Source organism: Cygnus olor, chromosome 3, assembly GCF_009769625.2.
Source record: "Cygnus olor isolate bCygOlo1 chromosome 3, bCygOlo1.pri.v2, whole genome shotgun sequence".
NCBI lineage: Eukaryota > Metazoa > Chordata > Aves > Anseriformes > Anatidae > Cygnus > Cygnus olor.
The window spans coordinates 33,499,655-33,522,069 of record NC_049171.1 but is presented as its reverse complement, the minus strand read 5'-3'; the positions used below and the strand labels follow the sequence as shown (position 1 = coordinate 33,522,069).

At 37.4% G+C, this 22,415-nt stretch overlaps 1 protein-coding gene across 11 annotated transcripts in view; it reads left to right on the top strand.

The window, feature by feature from the left end:
* The window catches only part of COL12A1 (collagen type XII alpha 1 chain), a 97,122-nt gene that overhangs the window by 24,224 nt on the left and 50,483 nt on the right, over positions 1-22,415 (top strand). For 6 of the 11 annotated variants that reach the window (XM_040551234.1, XM_040551232.1, XM_040551231.1 and 3 more), the window contains exons 14-25: positions 9,079-9,348; positions 11,977-12,243; positions 13,475-13,667; positions 14,381-14,502; positions 17,185-17,334; positions 17,418-17,537; positions 18,126-18,290; positions 18,452-18,598; positions 19,186-19,325; positions 20,292-20,421; positions 21,478-21,623; positions 21,893-22,022. In XM_040551234.1, coding sequence (XP_040407168.1) covers positions 9,079-9,348; positions 11,977-12,243; positions 13,475-13,667; positions 14,381-14,502; positions 17,185-17,334; positions 17,418-17,537; positions 18,126-18,290; positions 18,452-18,598; positions 19,186-19,325; positions 20,292-20,421; positions 21,478-21,623; positions 21,893-22,022 — 1,980 coding nt within the window. The remainder of the gene's footprint in view (positions 1-9,078; positions 9,349-11,976; positions 12,244-13,474; positions 13,668-14,380; positions 14,503-17,184; positions 17,335-17,417; positions 17,538-18,125; positions 18,291-18,451; positions 18,599-19,185; positions 19,326-20,291; positions 20,422-21,477; positions 21,624-21,892; positions 22,023-22,415) is intronic. The other 5 variants (XM_040551235.1, XM_040551238.1, XM_040551237.1 and 2 more) reach the window with 1 other exon arrangement.

Here is a 22,415-nt window from a genome sequence, read left to right as displayed (position 1 = left end):
TGCCTAGAGCTTCAGTTAAAATGCATTCAAAAAACAAGAGAGCCATAAGTGAAACACAGCAGAATTGAAAAGACAGAGTCATTAGAAAAACAGAATTCAGTCACAGGCGGAGATTGTCTTGTCCTTTCAGTACTCCCTCATGCAGGAGGGCTCGGATTCTCATTGGGACTTCCTGCAGACTGCTATGATAAATTGTTGATAGGAAGAAAAACAATCTGAAAACTGGTTAAAAAGTCAAAGAACTTGAAAGAATATTTGATTATAGTTCAGGACTGTTTTGTTTTTTTTTTTTTTTCTTTTTTTTAATGCAACCAGATGGAGTTTAAAATAGATGTTGCACCTAGAGGGACACAGAGGCCTTCCTGTAAAAGTTTTTACTCTAAGCAGATGGTTAAAGCCTTGTGTCAAAAATTCTGTGATAGTTTTAGTCTTGTAATAAATACAAATAAATTAGCATCCTTGATACAACTGAACTGAATTTCTATTCAGTTTCTCATCTGGGAGAAAAACAAGCTAAAAATTATGTTTACCATTTAGATAGGTATGACATATTCTTTGACAATTCAGCTGGATTTGAAAACTCTATCACAGTGCTCTCCAGAAAATGTTACTTTTTGTATTAAAGCTGTCTATTAAATATTCCCTGGTTATCTAAATTGTTAGTAAGAGCATACGCAGTTGTCTGTAATTACTGAGTGATCAAAGGTAAAGAACAGAATACAAATTTATTTTTGCAAAACAGTAGAAGCCTAAATCATGATGTTTCCTCATGGAACATCCACCTTGTATTGCAGCATATCTGCAGTTTCATGGAGTATTAAAAATATTTGAATTAGGCCAAAACTCTTTGGACATGGTCAATAGATACTTTAAAAGACTGACCAATAAATGGTAAGAAAGTAGGTACTGTTAAAGTGCTTATAGGACAATATTTCAATATATAGTACTGTCTTACCTCACTGGAGGATAAAAAGACAATGCTTGTGAAGAAAACCAGGCAACTAAGAATGAAAAGACTGCAATTTTGGTAACCAAAAGATAACATTCAAATTTTAAACCCTAGTATAGAAATTTAGCTGAAAAAAGAAGTCATGTTGCCTGGGAAGTCAAGACAAACATGGTGGGACTCTGTTGAAAAGTTATTCAGGTCAGTGAAGTGAGTACTTGACTAATCATTAGCTGAAATAACTTGTCTGACTGAGGCTTGGAATGAGACAGATCTTAACTCCTGGAGAAATAAACTTATCAACAGTAATGACAAAAAAGCTGTGAAAGGAAGCATAAAAAAGTGTTTAGTATTTCAGTTGGTTTTTCCGTGAGCCATAGTGTCTGAGAAACAAAATAGTGCAGTGAGTGTTTTTGATTGCCAACAGCACTGAAGTACTGAGTACTTAAGCATTTTCCTGTATCAGGAATCCCAGTGGGGCTTACTTAATGTCTTTGCCATATGGCTTCTCACCAAAGCCATTCAGTCAGTGATGCCATAGTTGCTGGCCACTTCAGTTCATCAGCATATCAAGAGCTAGGGCTGAGATTGCCTTTCAAACTGGGACAGTTGTGAGTTTATGGTATTGATATGTAGTCTGAAGAGAAGTCAGTTTGCTGTAGTAATTTCAGCTCTAGTAGCAAAGTGAGAAAGGAGGAACTGAGGATACAGTAGCTTCTCCAGCTATTGTATAGTCAAGTGGCAGGAAATGAAAAATCCAAACTCTCAGATGTTTATGGAATTTTACTGAATCACTAAATGGTCCCCTGTGACTAAGGGTGTAGACAAACATTCTTACTGCCTTCAGTAATGATTTACTTTGCATGTAGTAGGAGATCTCACACGGCAGTTATTTTACCTCAGTTGCAAGAGTAGCCTTCAGCAGAGAAAAACTGGCCCTTATGGCTGGTAATTTTTAAAACTGCTGTAACGTGATTTGCAGAAACATGTCTCCCTAGGCATTCAAGTCATTCAGTTACATATGCTAACTCCAAAGTATTTGGAGCAGTTAATAATTGCTCTTGGAAGTTCCACCTCTGCTTTGTCCTACCCGGCAGTTTGTCAGTGTTTTTAGGTGGTGTGTTTGCTTCAGGATACACAAAAAATCCTTCCACACAAAACCAGTAATCATTCCATGTAGTTGATAACATTTACCAGCTGGGTACTCTGCTTCTCTTTTCATTTTTCATTTTCTTTTCTAAGTATATGCGTGCCCTTACTGTTTCTCCACATAAAACAAAGAGGGCATATACTCCCCCAAGTAACTGTAGATATTCTCCTCTATAAATTGCTTGCATAGCTATCTGGTCCATCCCAGAGACAAACACATGCCAGAGGAACTGAGTTTTGTGAACCGTTCACAGACAACACAGTGTAGACAGTTTAGCAAATAATTAATCATAAATAAATGTTCCATACCATACAGGTATTCAGAGAGAGCAAGTTTACTTCTTCTTTGCCTTTGTGTAATAGGAATAGTAAATAATGTTTTTTTTTTTCCCTCTGTTGAAGGAAAGAAACTGTGTGTTTTCCTTCAGTAATCCAGATTTTAGGAAATTTATAGTGCCCTGCTCTTTCATACAGCCTCTTTCACTCACTGGCTCATTTTGTCTCCAGTTATTAAGTACCATCCAGAGGTGAAAATTCTGGAGCTTTATATTTCATACTGCATTAAACATAACTGCATGTGCAAAATATGTGCTGTAGAAAACTCTACACTTTTATACTCTCTCTTTCAAAAGTGCATGGTGATCTATCACTAGACAGCTTTGGTTGGAGCCCTTCTATAAGGGTGCCATGGAAAATTTTTCCTCAGACACATTTTGTTGGCTGTGATTCCCCCCCAGCTCACACAAAGACATTAAAACTGCTAAAATAAATTAAACCAGTGCAGGCTGGCGTTTGCCATTTGATGAAGCAAGGCTTGTGACAACTGGAGTAACTAAACAAATTAGCACTAATCATTATATTTGATGGTACTTGGTAAAGATTTAAGAACAAGCAAGAAATTCTCACAGGAAACCCTTAGGGAAAAGTCTCCCCCTCATTCCTAAACACCCAAAACAACCCATTTGGTTTTCAATTTTTGTTTGGTCATAAGGTCTTACTCAAATCATCTTACACCAAAAATAAAATGCAATGATAAACCTGGTGAGGGTGGTGAGTGTCAATGCAACAGTCAGTGAGCATTTTGTGAGGGCTACTGTTTTTCTAATCTGCTTTTTTTTTTTTTTTTTTCTAGAAGAGGTAGTTGCAAGTCTGACAAGAATTTCATTTTCTGCCCAAAGGTTTGCTGTCAGATGAAAAGAACATACTGTACATTAACTGCTAAATAGATTAGCTTTCAGAATTTGCACTTATTTTAAAGAAAAACAAATGCATTAGGCAATCTGTATAGAAATGTTTAAGGATAATGAATGTCTGAAAAGCTGCTGATATGAGTGCCCTCTTGCTGGCTGTTACATATTTTTCAGAACAGCTTTAAGAATATTTCAGTTACTGACCCTAAGCAGAAATGGATCAGAAAAGTCTGGAGCATTTTAAAAACGAATTTCAGAGACGGTTAGCAAAGAAGCATTTTTTTTTTTCAGAAAAAAGTTAAGTGGTTAGATATTTCAAAATATTTTCACTTATATCAGTAAAGTTTCTAATCTAGAAATGGTTTTGGTGTAAATGGCTGTAGGTCTTTTAAAAGAAATGAGATTGCTAGTCTACATTAGCATGTCAATGCATTTTACTTCTTACATTTGTACATTTTAGAATAAACAACACATGGTATAGTTTATTATAATCAGATGATAAAGTTCATAGAGATTTATGTCACAGTCCATTCCCCTTTAGAATCTTTATGTTTGAGTGTAGGGCCCAATCCTGCCATCCTGTGCTAGGAGTGGGTGTTTGTGCTATGAGAATTAGGCTCCACTCACTGTACTAAAGAAAAAAGTTGTCATGACACTTTTTAGTTTTAAGTTATTTTCTGCTGTATATATTTATTAAAGCTAAGGTCTGAGGATTTTGGTAGAGGAATCCTTTTATTTTGGTAATAAAATGAATAGCAGTTCTTTGGTAAATAAATGATTTATTTTTGCTGTTTCTACGGTAACACAAGAATGCTTTAGAAATGAATGACCACCTACAGGCAGAATAGTACAAATTCAAGTGACATTTTCTTACAATGAGGTTTTTAGCATATCATAGGAACTTTACGTAATGCTCAAACTGTGTAGTGCTGCTTCTGTCCTGACAGAAACAAGGACTCAGTGTTTCCAGGAGACTTAATGCTGTTTCACGCATTTTTTTAAATTATACATTCCGAGATTTTTGAGTCTGACATTTGAAATTGACATTTGATAATCTTTGGAAAATTATCTTAGTTTTACATAGAAAATTAAATATGTATCAGAAAAAACAAAACCACCACCACCACCACCACCACCAACAAACAAAAACGACGCCCCCAAAAAGCAAACAAAAAGGTGTTTCTAGACAATTGAGAGTGGTGTTAACTGATTAACTGTTGGAACAGATGGTTAAAATATTAAAGGACTATGACTTCCTGCTGGCCTTATCCTACAGTGGGGAACTCAGGAGTGCTCTGAACAGAGTCTCTGTCTTTTGAGTCAGAACCCTCCTGGTTTTCATCTTCTCAACCTTTTTTCGTTCCCAGGAGCACAAGATACTTGCTCTAACAGGGTCAAGTGAGAATTTCTTTTGTGTAGCAAGTCCTTCAGGACTTCCACACCATGTGCACATCCTCTCTCACATAGGCAGTGTGCTTGAAGGCTGGTACTCCAGGAGTAACCAACTACTTGGCAGCTTTCAAAGAAGAATATCAGCCGCTAGAAGTGGTTGTCTCCTCCAGTGCTGAGGAGAATTTGACCTCTGGAGTCAACCTGAAAGGATTCTGCCACCATCTCATATGATGTGTACACTTGGTTCCTCTGCTGCAGTGCCCTAGCCTACTGACTTAATGGGATACTCTTGGTGTATGCCATTGTAAACAAGGCAGGACTCAAACCATAAAGTTTTGGTATATGCCTCTGCAAGAGAAGGGTCATTTATGTAGCTGATTCTGATTTTTTTTAGGATGCTGGCACAGACCAATCCTCTGTTTAACTTCTATCAAACATGGCTTTGCATGAAATTTATCACTGCAGGTTAATTTTGAAAGTTGGTCTTAAGAACATGTATAGAAAATTGTTTAAACTTGACCCAAACTGCATGTACAGCTCCCACTGAAATCAACTGGAGCTGTGTAAATGTTTCTGAGGGGAAAGGCCATTTGAATAAAGCCATTTGATTTTTATGAATGTCAACATTTAAATTTTAGCTGATTCACACAGTCTTGTGTTCAATGACAACAGCAATTGCCTGTGAACTGTGGGAAGCAAGCCAAGTAGACACAGGGAAACAACTTTAATATTGTATTTTGTCTCTGGCATACTATAGTGGAAAAACTTAATATGGAAACTGGACATTGCAAAAGTCCAGAGCTGGGTGTAAGACTGTCTGAGAGTTACCAAATTAGTTTCTGAGACTGTGTCTGCATGGAGCGATGGTAGGGATGGATAGGGTACTGTAAACAGATTGCAGTTCTGAGCTAAGGACTGCTGTGGAGAATCTGGATGGCTGAAACAGGTGACTAGCTTGCTTCCTTCCTCATCTAGGGGTTTGAATTATGTGTACAAGCATTTTGTTTCCCCATGTACTCACCATGGCTTACATCTGTGTTTTGTGCTCCCGAGCATCATAGGACTGAATGTGTGTTAGGGAATAATTTTTAAAACCAGCTGCTTCCTCACATGCTGATGACATGGGGGCTATATGCAATTAAGGCCACACTTTAGCTTCCAGTTCCAGTCAGGAAAAAGCAGGAGTCATTTGAATGTTAACCACCTGAGAGCCTGCCAGCCAGCACTTTTCCTTCTACCACTGTGCAGTGTCTTTCCACTCTCCTTATCCATCCTGCTTAAACAAACAGGTGAGAAGCAGATGTACAACAAACATTTCTGAACATGTGAACCAAAGAACAGAATGACTGCTTCAGTATTACAGTAGATTATTATTATTATTATTTTTCCTAACGTAAGCAAGTCAACTAGGTATTTTGTTTCAATCTGAAGGAAAAATGTCTCATAGGTCTACTTGTATGTTTGCTGGTCACTAAATTATGCTACTGTTATTGTGGAGTGTAAATATGTTTCTTGACTCTGAGTGTAGTAGCTTAGATAATACTTGATGGAATCCTAATAATTTCAGACTTACAGTTGGACTGCATCTCAAACACAGCTGCTCTCCTCATAGAAAAGCACTTGTGAGAGATTCTAGTGAAACAGAAAATAAGCTGTCGGTGAACTTCCACCTCACACATGAGGTGCAAATCAAGTTAGTGTGTTATGTTAAAGAAATGTTCTCGGTTGCAGTGTAACACATAAAAAGTCCAATTTCCCTTAGTAGGTAAGTTGTCTTGTCAGCAGTTTCCAACTATTTGAAGTCAGAATTTTCCATTTAGGTCTTGTGGTTTGGTAGGAATCCCAGTCCCGTTCCCTCTCTTACCTTACCTTATAAAAAAGACATTTAATTCCAAAGGATTTTTTTTTTTTTTTCAGAACTAACATATTACAGTAACTGGTGTTCATTACAGTCCATTCCAAACAAATTATTTTCCTCTGTTATTTAATGACCTCAATAATGACTTAATCAATAACAGTTTTAAATATACAGTTATGTTTGCAGTGTTTCCAACGTATATCATTAACTGTAGTGTCCAAGAGTAGACTTGCAAAAAATTGTGCTGTGGTAGCAGATACTTTAATACTGAAATCATGTTGTGGCAAAGCCATGTTTTAAAGTAGCCAAAATAAAGTGACTTGTATATTTATATTACATTAAAATATGGAAAGAAAGGTTTTTATTGTTAGACATCTGTGCATTCTATCAAGTTAAGTTTTCCATATTTTTTCCATTTGGATTGCCTTAATATTTTTTTTTTATTGTATGAAAACGCCAAAATTTGGGAGTAGAAGCTTAAGAGCAGACAGAAAAATTGGTGTAATTTACTTTTGAAGGCAAATCCTTTTTCAGGCTTCCAGGAAAATTGGTCTTTGGGGTTTAGATTCTGCCTTGGCTTTTATTTAATGCAGTCACTGAATTCAGTGAGACTGCATGAAGCATGAACTGAGTCGGGTCTTCTCACTGTAACTTTTTCACTATATGCAACTACCATTTTTGTGAACTGGTAAACAATTGAACTTTAGCTAAACCCCCATATCTTAACCTGGTTTTGAAGAGAAGATGCCATAAATTGTAGTGGCTTACATTGTGAAGCTAAAAACTGATTTGAAGAGTAAAATTGTAAGCAGTAATGCAGAGTTAGGATGGAAAAAGAATTGCCTTCAGAAAAACATGATGGGATGTCCCAAGATTGTGACTTAGAACTGGAAAAAACCCTACAGCACAAAGGAGTTATTTAACATGTTCTGTTAGCTATGTTTGATAGAGTCAGCTAGGTGACTGGAGTGGTAGCCTCTGATTCTGTAATCTGTGAAGTTGGTGATTCTTATTATTCTATCAGCATTGCTTGCAGATACGTTGATATTAACTTCCATTTTATCATTTAGCCAAGTGGGATTCACTGGCTCAGTTTTAATGAGGTTGTGCTGGCAATGAGATAATTCCAAAATGAAGCCTTTCTGCAGGTAACCCTGTTTGTTCCAGTGGTATTGTGTTTGGAAGCATTGCAGCTTTGCAGTGGAAGTGAAAGACAAATGAGTATGAAAACTGAAAATGCAGTTTATGACTGTGAGCAACTTGCTGCTCTGTCTTGGACTGAAACTGCTTCATGCTTCTGAAAAGTGAGTCTGGGTTTGTGATGAGCTCAGACAGTGGAAATTGGATAAGTATTGAATTTCTCTGTGTTCAAAGAATTTTGAATCTGGTCCTGTGGCTTCTGTAGTATAATATACAGATATATTTTTATCAGTGCAGGTGAAACTTAGCCTTGATGCCATAAGGCCACCTCAAGTGTTTAAGTCCTCTCACTAATCAGTCTCAGAAACGTCCTGTACAGTGAGAAAGGCCACTGAGAATATATGCTGAAGAACCAAATGCTTCTGTGTGTATATGGATCTGTTTTTGTACATCTGGTTTTGTAGATCCCTTTTGCAGATTTTGCTACAGTGAGGCCATTGCATTAAAACCAACAGTCAGTGCTCTTTCCCTGCCTCAAAAGCCAGCCACTGCAATAGGAAAATTGAACATATGTTATAAATGTATGTTAAACATTAAACAGAGGCACTCCTTTTACTGCACCACTTCAGACCAATGAGCTCCATTTTTAAGCAGTGGAATTACTCAGGTGTGTTAGGTGAGACTCACTCATCCAGCTGACAACTGGATTTCACAGACTAACGAGCTGTTTCCTTCATTCCAGGCTGGCTGGAACAAACTATAGTCAGAAAGAAGGCACAAGTCTTACAAGTGGAGAGATAAGATTGTTTTCTGCTGTAACTGCTGTGTGATGTAAACACACTGCAAATTAGTTGTAAACAGATAAAATGAAATATCAGGTAGATCTAGTAAGCAGTAAGCAGTACTCAAGGAGATAAGAATAGTAATATTAACTAAATAAATAAGGTTGTCAGAGAATTTGAATGGACTATTTCACTCAGGTTAAAGTCTTCTTTATTTGCCCATCAGAAAAAAATTACACGTGAGGGTAAAGATGAGCAAATGAAGGAAAATTATTTACTGCTGAATTAAAACCTATGCAAATGAGCTGCAGCACATTTAAGCATTGGCTTCATTCTGAGACTTTGCTTAATATCATTTTTATTTTGCAAATTTTAAAACATAACTGCTAGGGATCTTGTGCAGTATGGGATAGGTTATTCATAGCTTAAAGTTAGCTTTCAGCATTTTGTTGAATAAAGCCATCAGTTTTCTCTTGGAACTACACATGTATGTTATTTAAACTAGTGTTGACGGGCCATAATTTTGGTTCTGCTTTTATGATCATTTTAGTTTTCCATTTGTACTTTGCTAACTTTTGCTCTTTGTATTTTAGTGACGATTTATTGTTTTCTTTCTTGCAGAACGTGGTTCACCTCGTAATTTGGTTACCACAGACATAACTGACACTACAGTTGGGTTATCATGGACACCAGCTCCAGGAGCAGTTAATAACTATAGGATAGTATGGAAATCACTTTATGATGATACAATGGGAGAGAAGAGAGTCCCTGGAAACACAGTGGATGCAGTGCTGGAAGGCTTGGAGCCAGAGACTAAATACAGGATTTCAGTATATGCAACCTACAGCAGTGGAGAAGGAGACCCTGTAGAAGGAGAGGCTTTTACTGACGGTGAGTGTACTATGGCATTACCACCATTTGTAATATTCAGTTCTTGACAAAATTATACTATTTTCGACCTTATTTTTCTTCACCTTTACTTTCTGAAAAGTCCCCTAAACCAAAGTCTCACCTCAAATCAATCAATTCTAGCTTTTTCTTTGACCATTAAAAAAGGAAAGTCTTTTCTATGTCATGTAGGGTTTGATTCAGCGAGAATTACCTCCAACTTGAGATGTGATTTTTGTGAAAATTATTCTGAAGCCAGTCTTTCATGGGTTCTTTGTGTGACTGCTGGAAATCTGCTGGAATAAGTGATGTAGATATAGTAAGTAATGTAGATAGAGTAAGGATGGAAGACGGTAAATTCCCACATGATCAGTGAATTTCCCTTCCAAGTTATTTCCCTTTTCAATCTTCACAATCCTCAAACTGAAGCTCAGGGGGTGATTTTGATCACAGAATCATAGGATCGTAGAGTATCCCATGTTGGAAGGGACCCCTATGGCCCCCTGCTACCAAAACCTTGCCACGTAAATCCACAGAGATCATTGGGTTCAAATGATGGCTCCACACAGGACCACCCAAAAATCAGACCATATATCTGAGAGTGTTGTCCAAATGCTTCTGTGGTGGTTTTATACTGCTGGGCAGCTGAACTCCTCAAAGGTAAGGGCGAGAAAATGCGATGAAAAGGGCTCAAGGGTTGAGATAAGGACAGTGAGATCACTCAACAATTATCATCACAGTCAAAACAGACTCAGCATAGGGAGATTTATGTAATTTATTATCTATCACTAGCAGAATAGCACAGTGAGAAACTAAAAGCAAACTAAAAACACCACCCCCATCCACCCTCTTCTATGTCCTCCCCCTGAGCAGCGCAGGGGAACGGGGAATGGGGGCTGCAGTCAGTCTTCGTCTCCACTGCTCCTGTGCGGTCACTCTCTGCCTTGGTGTCTCCAGGGCTGTTTCTCACTGCTGTCTCCCAGCTGCTATTGTGCAGCAGTCTTTTTCCCCATCTTAAATCTGCTCTCCCAGAGGCCCAACCAATGTCGTTCATTGGCTCAGCTTTGGCCGGCAGTGGGTCCCTTTTGGAGCCAGCTGGAGCTGGCTCTGATCCGACATGGGGCAGCTGCTGGGCTCTGTTCAGAGGCCACCTCTGCAGCCCTCTGCTACCAAAACCTTGTCATGTAAACCCTTCTTGAAAACAGCTTCTTGAACTCCAGCAGGCACGGTGCCATGACCACTGCCCTGGGGAGCCTGTCCCAGTGCCCCACCACCCTCTGGGTGCAGAACCTTTCCCTAACACCCACCCTGACCCTCCCCTGTCCCAGCTCCATGCCGTTCCCTCGGGTCCTGTCGCTGTCCCCAGAGAGCAGAGCTCAGCGCCTGCCCCTCCGCTCCCCTCGTGAGGGAGCTGCAGGCCGCCATGAGGCTTCCCCTCAGCTTCCTCTGCTCTGGGCTGAACAAACCAAGGGAACTCGTCCGCTCCTCATATGTCTTGCCCTCCAGACCCTTCATTATCTTTGTGGCCCACCCTTGGACACTCTCTAACAGTTTTACATCTTTCTTATACTGTGGTACCCAAAACTAGTACTTGAGGTGAGGCCACACCAGCACAGAGCAGAGTGGGACAGTCACATCCTTGACTGGCTAGCAATGGTGTTTTTGATGCACCCTGGGATATAGTTGGTCCTTCTGGCTGCCAGGGCACACTGGTGACTCGCTACCAGGACTATCAATAGACCCAGATCTGAGACTAACTGACATTTCATCTTTGTGGTGCAAACACAATTAGAAATTCTCAGTTCTTTGGTCTGGGAGAGGATACTGTAGCCTGCAAAGCCTACCTGACTGTGTGATGAAATACTGACTGGTTCTGGTATGCCAAGGAGGTTCTGTTTTGCAACAACCTAGATGGTTTATGTTGGTTCACAACAAGTATTACATAGCTTTCATTTCATTTCAGATCTTTTGTAACATTTCTACAGTCTGGAAAATATCTCTTAAAAGCTGAGTGCTGCAATCTGTAGAGAGAATGCTTTATTAGTCCTTGTCCTTATTTCAGCACTAATACTGTTCTACATTTAGTGTTCAGTGACTTTCCAAATACTCATGAGTATTTGTATGGGGCCCAACACTCAGGAGTTCAGGCATTTACTAGTACTGTATCAGACCTGTAAACCCAAAATTTAGAAAATCTTAAGTTTGTAGATCATTTTGCTCATTAAAAAAAGGGCTATATATAATATATATATTTCACTTATATATAATATATATTACATTATGTATCATATGTATATTATATATAATATATATTTCACTTTCACTTTAGCATCCTGAATCCATTACTTAACAGATTACCAATAAGTGCTATTAAATAAACCTCCCAGTTAGGCTGTGTCATCATGTAATCACTTTTTTTTGGTCTGTAATGGAAAATGGACTTAGGTTTATTAAGTTCATTATAATCATAAAAGTAACAATGCCCTGTGAGGTTTACCTGTGCTTCCCCCAATGAAATACTGTAATTTTAAAGAAGGAAAAAAAAAACAGCTAAATTAATTTTGTAGGCATGCATTTGAACATATCTTTATGTGATAAAGTAAACATTACCCATATTTTTGCACTGAAAAGTGTCACCAAATGCCAGGATTGTGACAGTAGACAACGAGACAGAGAATACAATGAGAGTTACATGGCAGCCTTCACCTGGGAAAGTCTTGTCTTACCGTGTGTACTACCGACCGCGCAATGGAGGAAGGCAGATGTTTGGAAGAGTAAATGCTCCTGCCACAAGCATAGTGTTGAAGAGACTTAAGCCTCGAACTACATATGACCTCAGTGTTGTTCCAATTTATGACTTTGGACAAGGAAAATCAAGAAAAGCAGAAGGAACAACAGGTATATACATACTTTTACAGGGTTTGATCATTAAAGTTTTCTACTGTAAACTGGTAATCATAATACACAGAAAAGCTGTGGTGGAGTCTGCTAAGATTATGAGTTGATATACAAATTAAAGAAAATGTTAGAGGTTGAGAAGAGAATTTGATTTGTTGGAAATTTCTGTATGAGATCTGAGCACAGCTTTCTGCTGTTACAGTGAGGGTGTAGATGTGGTTTATGTTTTGAAAATACCAGACTTGTTTTGAAACACTGTCACCAGAAGTTAAAACAAGTGTTTTGTGAGGGAGACAGTATTTGTCTACAGACTATTTAATCAAGCACTGCCAGTTTCATTATTTGCTTTTTTGGTTCTGGTTATTGATTAAATAGCCATTAAATAGTTTTTGGTAGCCATATTTTCTGTGGAAATCCTGAAGCACTTAAAATGGCCAGCAGGTGACTTTAAAGAGTCCCCAGTGAAAGCCTGACTGACCTCACAGACCATTTCCTTTTGGACAAACGGTCTTCTCTCTCAGAAACTCTAAAATGTTTAATTCCTGGTGAGGGGATTTATGGGGTCAAAACAAAACTAATTTAAACTAATTTTCTACTCTGCCTTTAGTTTGTGTCTGATGCTGGTCTTTTGTTTTGTAAGGAAATGGTCTCTTGCTCTCCAGATCAAATCAAGGAGATTTAAAATCAGTTTTCTGCTTCCATACGTAGAGAGCTGTTACTAAAAGAGATTTTTTTTCTGAGATGTTTCTGCCCTTGTTGGGCAGAGGTACACTGAGATACACTGTAAATACCTTATGCCATTCTTTGTTCTCTGGCTCACCTACCCCTTGTAATTTCAAAGAGAGATAGCTAATCTAAGCTGGTTGTATAGTCTTTCTCTGTAATAAATAGAAAGACCGATGGTGGTTAGTCCACGGTCAACATTCACTGTAAAATCAGATGGATATTTAAGATAGGTGAGATAAATTACTATCTATGCTTCAATATGTTGACTGTAGAGGGAGCCTTGATAACAAACATAGACTATGTGTCTATTGTTTAGATAGCTAAAATTAGGTGAAGTGAATCTCACCTTTCATATCTTGATACTTGTCTTTATGTCAAAGAAAGGGACAAAGAGTTTAGGGTTGAAACTAATACTGGATTTACATGTGCCTTTTTACACAAAAGCATATTTGTCATTTTTTTCATAGGCAGACCTGATTTAAATCCTTTTCTTACATTCTTGCAGCCTCTCCCTTTAAGCCACCTCGAAATCTGAGAACTTCTGATTCAACTATGTCCAGCTTCAGAGTAACCTGGGAGCCAGCCCCAGGGCGAGTGAAGGGGTACAAAGTAACTTTCCACCCAACTGAAGATGACAGGAATCTTGGAGAACTAATAGTAGGACCATACGACAGCACAGTGGTTTTGGAGGAACTCAGGTATGGATAATAATAATCTCTTTCTTTTTTTCTTTTTTAAAATAACTTTAGCTTGGGGCTTTGCTTAACCATGATTAGGGATTGTAATGCCTGGCAAAATCTACTGTAAATTAGGAAGTATTTTTGTCAGTAAAGTGTCATGATCTGGTGATGCAATCTTTGAGAAGAACCTGGCAGGGCTATTTCTGAGGTTATTCACATCACTTCTGGTGTTCTCATAGGAACTGAAGGAGGCAAAGATATGGGCAGAAGCTGTATTCTGCATTTCACATACGATGGTATTAATGGGACAATGGAGAAGACAGCAGGGATTTCTAAAGTTTCTCTGAAAAGTTCCTTAACTTATGTAAAAAAAAAAGAAGCCTAGTTTAGTTCTTGATTCATGTTCTAAGAGGCCAGGATTTATAAAGTAGGCTTCAGAGCATGTCAAAATCTGTTATGAATTGTATGCATATAAACTTGTATGCATATTAAAAATGGTATCATTAAAAATCTTGAATTACTTGAACAAAGAAGACTATAAGTTTATGTATAGAGTCTAAAACCAGCTTCAGGTCAAAACTTCACTGTCTTGTGGAAGAACTAGTATCTGTGCTTCACATTTTAACACCTTCTTCTCTGTGGAGTAAAACTATGAAGATTTCATAAGTGAAGTATCAACATTTAGCTAGCCAAGTGACTTCAGTTACAGTATATTTGTTTAACTATTGCAGGGCAGGAACTACCTATAAGGTAAATGTTTTTGGAATGTTTGAAGGAGGAGAGAGCAACCCACTTGTTGGACAGGAGATGACCACCCTTTCAGATACTACTACGGAGCCATTTTTATCTAGAGGTAAACATGATTTTATTCAATAAAATGCAGTCTTGGCTTTTGGATAAAAGAGATTGAAAGCTTCCCTGCATTCCTTATCATTTTTCTAATGCACATAAATATCTATTTGCAGGATTCAGTAGACTCCCTAATCTGATGACATAACCTCTCATCTGAAATGACCACTAAATATGCCCTAGTTCATGTTTCTAGTCCTCTGCTCCCTTTAGATGATCTTACAAAAAAGATAACTCAGGCAACCCATGTTTTGCTGATTACTGAAAGCCATCTGCATCACATTTTCAAGTCCTTCACATCTGTGTTAAATCACATAAGGTCAAATTCTTGAACAGAGATCATTGCTCATCTACAGGGGTGTTCACATGAGTAGAACAAAAAATTTTGGGCAGATCTCTAGCCATTTGCTTGTCCTTATATGGTGACTTTTCCTTTTAAGACTAAGATCATATAATGGGCAAAGATCTGTTAGCTGGGGATGTCAGAATATTACTGTGTATTATTTAAGTTTATATGCAACATAGCAGTCATTTTTACCATACATAGAAGGAGGAGAGTTAGTACAGAAATGCAAGTGCTGAGTGTTTTCCAGTATCTGTTTGGGAATTTCTTCCTGCGTAGCTAAACATTCCAATCAAAGTTTCTATGATTGGTATGACAGCAGCTCCCTTGATGTGGTTAATTGGCCTCTGTATGTTAACTGAATCTTGTGGCCACTATACTTGCAATTAATACTGGATGAAGAGAGTTTCAGGGCTCACTCCTCTTTCATGGAAATCATAAAGAGCTTGTCTGCATCAGGTCGTTGCTTTTTAGTAGCCAAGTGTACACATAGAAGTGAAGACTTCTCTGCTATTTTAAGATTTGTATAACCATCAGAGAGAAGACAGAATTTCAGGGACAAAGAACCTCAGTGCAAACACATCTCAGAGTTAAAAACAAAACAAAAATATATAAAAAACCTTCTGAAAATTGTTTCTATATTCTTCTTGCTTAACCTCTTTAATGCCCTGTTTCCACATCAGGCTGTGTAAAAACACTACCCTCACTTTTTATTGACAACGTTTTTAGAAACTTCTGAAGTTATTGCTGTCCCCCTCAGTCTAATGCAAGAGGGTAAAACTAAGAAAAACTACATAACAGGCCATCAGTGACATTAAAGTAAACCTGTAATAAGTCTGGCAGAAAAATAATTACACCAAGAGTGGTTTGTTATTTTTTATTACACCAGCTGTCATTTCTGTCTTGAGTGTTATATTCTTTAAGCTATTTAGTTTTACTAATGCATGGATTTGAGTCATGGTTAATGTGAGAAATGAATTTTATATCTGGGACTGTAAATGTAATAGTACATTATTTATTAATGGGGGAAAAAATTGCCCTAGGTGCCTTTGCTAGAATTTTCCATGTGGGGAACTATGGTAGTTGGAAGAAAAATAAAAGTCAGAATAGTTTAACTTTTATATTGTACAAGAAGCTAACCTTAACTTCCATATTAAAGTTATGCATGCAAGTTTTTGAACTAACATAATTTTACTTAAACAGTACTCCCAACTTATTTTATTGTCCTGACTAAAGACTAGATCTATATTTTCTATGCAGAAGAGGATCATGCTTTTAACCCCCAGGTACATGGAATAGTTATATTCATGAGTCTGCAGTGTTGGATCAATTATGTGGAACATATATGAAATCACAATATCTTTCAACTGTGATGAGTGTGGCTGATTTTTCTCAATGGGATTTCTTCCATATAAAGACCAGAAGCTCTGATGGCAGGAAGCCAGAAAATTTGCAGCTGGTAACACAATCTACAGGAAAAGAGAGAGAGCAAGGATTTTTTTTTTTTTTTTTTGAAATGGCTGTGGATAAAATTGTCTTTCTGCTTTGTATAAATATTTTGTGATTTTCCATGTGATGAAAACAATATGATGCATATTTTATTCTGTAATTTGTGAACTGAAGATACCTGAAATAACTTCCTACCTTTTCAGAACATTGCAGCTTTATATAAATGTTTGTTCTTGTCCCCTCTCTATTTCTTGAACTGTGTTTATGTTTGTGTATCTTCTAAACTGTGATCTTTCTTTCCTATACGTGCAAACTATTGTACCACCTGTATTACTAAGTCTTTTGTCCCCGAAAATTCAGAAATGATATTTATATGAAAGTGGTTGTTATATATTCTGTTAATTCCACTGCTACATAGTTGAAAATTGAGCAATAGTTTAGTCATGAACAATAGACTAAAATACTGTGACATTGGATAATCTGATAATGTTCACTGCCATGTCAGTGGTTAGCTCTTTGGAAATCCTCTGAAGTAGTTTACAAAATCTCTGAAAGATGGTTATCAGCCATCTTTAAAGACCGAAATAGATACTGACATGACAATAGGGAAGAGCACTGGCCCTGACATTTTAGAAGGCTTATTTCTAAAAGGAAACGTACATGAAAAAATTTATACAGCTTTTGCCATGGAACTAGTGACTAGTGTGAATAACGTTCACAAATAGGTCATACTTGACAGAGTGCCAGTGAATAAAACTAGAGCTATTTTGGAAACTAACTCATGACATATGTCATATGAAAGAGGATTGGGAAAGAAAGCTGTCATGCTAAGGTTATATTTTTCTGGTTGAAACCTATCATGCTAAGGTTATATTTTTCTGGTTGACATGGCAGGTTTAGAATGTAGAACCAGAGCAGAAGCTGATATTGTGCTGCTGGTGGATGGCTCATGGAGTATTGGGCGGCCAAATTTTAAAACTGTCAGGAACTTCATAGCCCGTATCGTTGAAGTTTTTGATATTGGTCCTGACAAAGTACAGATTGGTAAGTCATCATATGTCAGAGAGAAAATGAGGCATAGTTGCTGCATAGCTACATAATAACTGAGTAATAATGGCTTTTTCCAGGTCTTGCGCAGTATAGTGGAGATCCCAGGACAGAATGGAATCTGAATGCTTACCGAACAAAACAAGCTTTGTTAGAGGCTGTAGCCAACTTACCATACAAAGGAGGCAATACTCTAACGGGTATGTCACACCACTAGGATTTTCGTTAAGCTCCATGAAAAGAATTCTAGTAGCTGACCCCGGAATTGTGTAGGGGGCTCAAATTCATCCATGATGAAAGGGCCTTATAGTTCTCTCCAGTATGGTTGGAAGAGAATGGGCCTATGTGTATGCATACATATGTATATGTATGTGGATATATGTAAATGTACATGGAAATGTATTCTTAGTGGAAGTTTGGAGAAAGAGAGAAGGAAAGAACTTGGGTGATGAAGAGCTTGGGTTATTGTTGAGCATATGAGAAGAAAAGGTAGTTCCGTGTCAGGGTTGGCATTAAAGCAAGGTGACCCAAAAGGGAGGCTAGAGTGGATCATATAGGAGCGTGATGCATAGGAGGTAAGAGATTATAGACCTTCAAAGGGCTGAAATAGTGTCAGCTGCTGTTAAGTGTACATGACGGACCACAACTAGATAATGAGTGCCTCTTGAAGTGGTAAATTGTGGAATGGTGTTTTCAGAGTGAAATCATTAGGATGAAATGCTAGCCTTTATCATGACTGTATGTTGAAACAGTTTATAGTGATGCTTGCCCTCTTTGTATCATGCTAGGAATGGCCTTGGATTTCATCTTAAAAAACAACTTCAGGCAAGATGCAGGCTTACGGCCCAGAGCTCGCAAAATTGGTGTTCTCATTACTGATGGCAAATCACAAGATGATGTAGTCACCCCTTCAAGAAGACTCAGAGATGAGGGAGTGGAACTTTATGCAATTGGTAAGTATTACATGAAGAGGTGGCCTAAGCCAATTTCCTCCCACCCCTCTGCTAAGTGTATAGAGAAGTGGAAACATGTAAGTACCTAAAAGGGTACTTAGATTCAGAGTGTGTTTAAGGGCTTATGTTCATAGTGTTTGTTTTCATGTCTTCTATGTAAGGTATTAAAAATGCAGATGAAAATGAATTGAAGCAGATTGCAACGGATCCAGATGACATCCATGCTTACAATGTTGCAGATTTCTCCTTCCTGGCTAGCATTGTTGAGGATGTAACTACGAATCTGTGTAACAGTGTGAAAGGTCCAGGTACATCACATTTTCAGTCTAGTTCATCCTTTTTCCATCTATGTGCTTGTGATGCTAATTCCTTTTTATTACTTACTGGGAACACTGCGTAGCCCTGGGCTGTTTTTTCAGCTGCTAGTGTGAGGAAGTTGTGCAGACCACCTGGACTACCCTGCAGGGATTCTTCCTTTCCTTTAAACAATGACTGTGTTATACCTAGCACAGCATGATATGGCTGGACGTGCCTGCCTTTTTTCCCAGAGTCAGGAAGTACGTTTCTCAACATGTTACCTTTTTGCTCAGTGTGGCAGGTTCTTTGATGATTCTCATCCAATAAAGAAAATTTTAGCAACCCTACTGTTTTTAAGTATTAATGTCTGACAGCTCAAAAGCAAAGCCTGGCATGGAAAAACACTAATGTTAGCTGATGGTACTCCAAGGAAACACTGGAGTCTTTTTTTTTTTTGTCTTTTTTTTTTTTTTTTCCCTAAGCTATTTTTTGTCTTGTTCTAATTTGTTTTCAATTGTCAATTTCCGACATTTTTATGTCGTCGATTCCTGATGACATAAGACAAATTAATACATTTTTAACTTTTTTCCACTTGTAGGTGATTTGCCACCTCCCTCTAACCTAGTTATTTCAGAAGTGACACCCCGTTCTTTCCGTCTGAGATGGAGTCCACCTCCTGAGAGTGTTGATAGATACAGAGTTGAATATTACCCTACCACTGGAGGTCCCCCTCAACAGGTTTGTACTGAATGTTTATCTCTGAGATTGGCCACAATAACATTGGAATTCCACATTACAGTAACATCATTCTAAAGTTTTTGCTCATTAGGGTCTGTACAGTATAGGAGAAAATGAAAAAAAAAAAGGCTTCCAAGGTCAAGAATTTCAATAAATGGTAAACAAAATTCCAAAAAATAGGAACATAAAGATGGCTTTGGTTGTTTTAAAATTATTAATCCAGGAGTAAGATGTATTTATTAAAAAGAGTTTACTGATATTTCCAGTAATTCCTTTCTGTTCGTATTCCATTATCCTATATCAGTTTACATAAGTCTGTAGTACGATTTTTCTGAGCATACTCACAAGTAAGCTCACTGTCCTTTTAATACATTTTCTTGTTAAAAGAAAAAAAAAAAGAGTGAACTCTGAATGTAGCGTCTCTGAACGTAGCTTTTAAATCTTAACTCAAATTTGACTCATGGTGAGTTTAATCTTAGTAAAACATGACCTCAGGATTTGACTTCTGATTTGGGTTGGAGTAATCATTCCAGTGCACATGGACTTTACAGCTTGACTGCTTGCTGGCATTGCTATTCTGCAAGGTGTTGCTAGTGGCATGTACTGTAACAACCTGGATTATCCTGGATGCTTGAAATCTTTTTCCAGGTGGTAACATATAGTGATGGCACTTTCTTTGTTGCTGAATAATGTAAAAATGTACATCATGTGTGAAAGCAGGGTGGAGAGTAAATGATGCTAGCTATATCCAGTCCTGTTGAAAACAAGTCTGCTTGAGCATTCCCTACAGCCTGCTTTGCAAAAATAATGTTATACTGTAAGATAAAATATGTAGAAGATTAACACTATAGTGATTTTCAGTTCCATACCATTGATTTCTGAAAAGTTTCACAAGGAATTATTTTTCTCTTAGAGACGGGTGTACATTTGTTATACAGTTGTTAACATTCATTCTTTTTTATGTAGTTTTATGTAAGTAGGATGGAAACTACAACAGTTCTGAAAGATCTGAAACCTGAAACAGAATATGTTGTTAACGTGTTTTCAGTGGTAGAAGATGAAAGCAGCGAACCTCTAATCGGCAGTGAAACAACCTGTAAGTTATAATTGTGATGTGAATAACATAAGAACCAATTTGATATGAGGAGAACTTTTCAAAAGAACTTTTAGCACTGTGGGCTTTCTTTTTAGAGGAAACAAAATTTTTAATTTCAATGATCAGATTATGTTGTGTTACCCTGGTTGTTGAGATCTTGTCTGGAAAGCTGTAGCAAAGAGAAATTGCAGTGTGGAAAAAATGTTTGTTCCAACTTCATTCTGGGCTCATAAAGCACAGGGGTATACACCTTCTTAGACTAGAGCAATAGCAATGAATTACAAGGCAGAGTTTATAAACTCTAGAAATTTGACCAGATAGAAACCTGTAGTCCTTCATTTCCATATTAGATAGTTAATTCCTGCTACTAGCAGACAGAATACTATATGAAATTCATTCTGATTTTATCAGATTAATTAAAAGTATGTTCAACACTATAAAATCACTTCTGTGAGGCACAGCCATTATGTTTTTACTGTCAGTTGTCTACAGGATTGATTTAGGTGGATTCTGTGCTGAATGCAACATAGGGTGACTTTCCTGCCTGTTCAAGAATATTGAATGCTAGTGTCTCATTTCAATTCTGTCATTGTTTTGCATTAGGCTTGTCATAAATCCCTAAAGAAACTACATGATTTTCATAAAGTCTGTGATAATTTTTGATATTTATTCGATAATTTGAGAAATATAGAAAAAGAAAGTATATAAAATCTTTTTAGAAGTGCAGATCTCAAAGTAGTCATGTACTGTTTCATATTAGATCATCCATGTGAGTTAATGTTGCTTTTTAGAATATTCAAGTGTTCCAGTGCCGACTTGTAAGATAGTTTTTTAGCTGTGTGTAGCAAATCTATAGCACATTCAAAATGTGATGACAATTACTTCATTCTTAAATTAAGCACCATTTAAAATACTACTACTTGTAGATGACTTTTCTACTGCCTGTAATGTACCCCAATACCCATGCACAATATTTTCTGTGATGTACTATCTGTGATGTGAAATATGAAAAGTGAAAAAGGTGAAAAAAACTAATATATATTTTTTAAATGACAGTGCCAATGTCTTCAGTTAGAAACCTGTATGTTTATGACATTGGATCAACTTCCATGCGAGTGAGATGGGAACCTGTCAATGGAGCTACAGGTTACTTGTTAACATATGAACCAGTGAATGCCACAGTCCCAGCCACAGAGAAAGAGGTAAGAGAATTTGTCTTCACCTCTTGTACTCTACAAAAATAATAAGAAAAACCAATTTTCTTGATATATCATAATAACCAAAAGAGGCTGATATGTAGCACTCAAAGTGCAGTGATTACTGGGGTATTGTATACAATGACATCAGCCAGGAAGCTGTAAATATACTGTGAATCTCACAAACAAAATTCCCTTGAGGTTAGATCATTGCTTGCTCTTCTGCCTTTGCTTTTTTTAGTTTTTAAACATGGTGTGTTATTTTTCATGTACAGATGCGTGTTGGACCATCAGTGAATGAGGTTCAGCTGGTAGACCTCATCCCCAATACTGAGTACACTTTAACAGCTCATGTATTGTTTGGTGATATCACCAGTGACCCACTCACCTCCCAGGAAGTGACATGTATGTACATCTTGATTTTTGCTTTGTTGTTATTGCTTCAGCAGAATTTGACCTTCATTTTATTTTGTGCAACAGTTGTATATATTCTGTTTTATTTAGAAGACCATCTTATCCATATTTTATGCATTTTATACCACTCTCACATTTCCAAAAGATCTTATGGGCAATTTCAATGAAAAGGTACCTACTATTAAAAGAGGAATATTTTCTTTTTTCCTTCAGTAATGAAGGAAGTTATACTGTTATAGTGTTTTTAAAAAGGACTCAATCTTGCTTGCGTTTAGAAACCTTGTTCTCAAATTCAGACATTCTCTAAAATACAGAAAATGCAATGCCTCCCCAAATATTAATAAAATTGGAAAAGTTAAGTAAGAAGGAAACATGCCATACAAA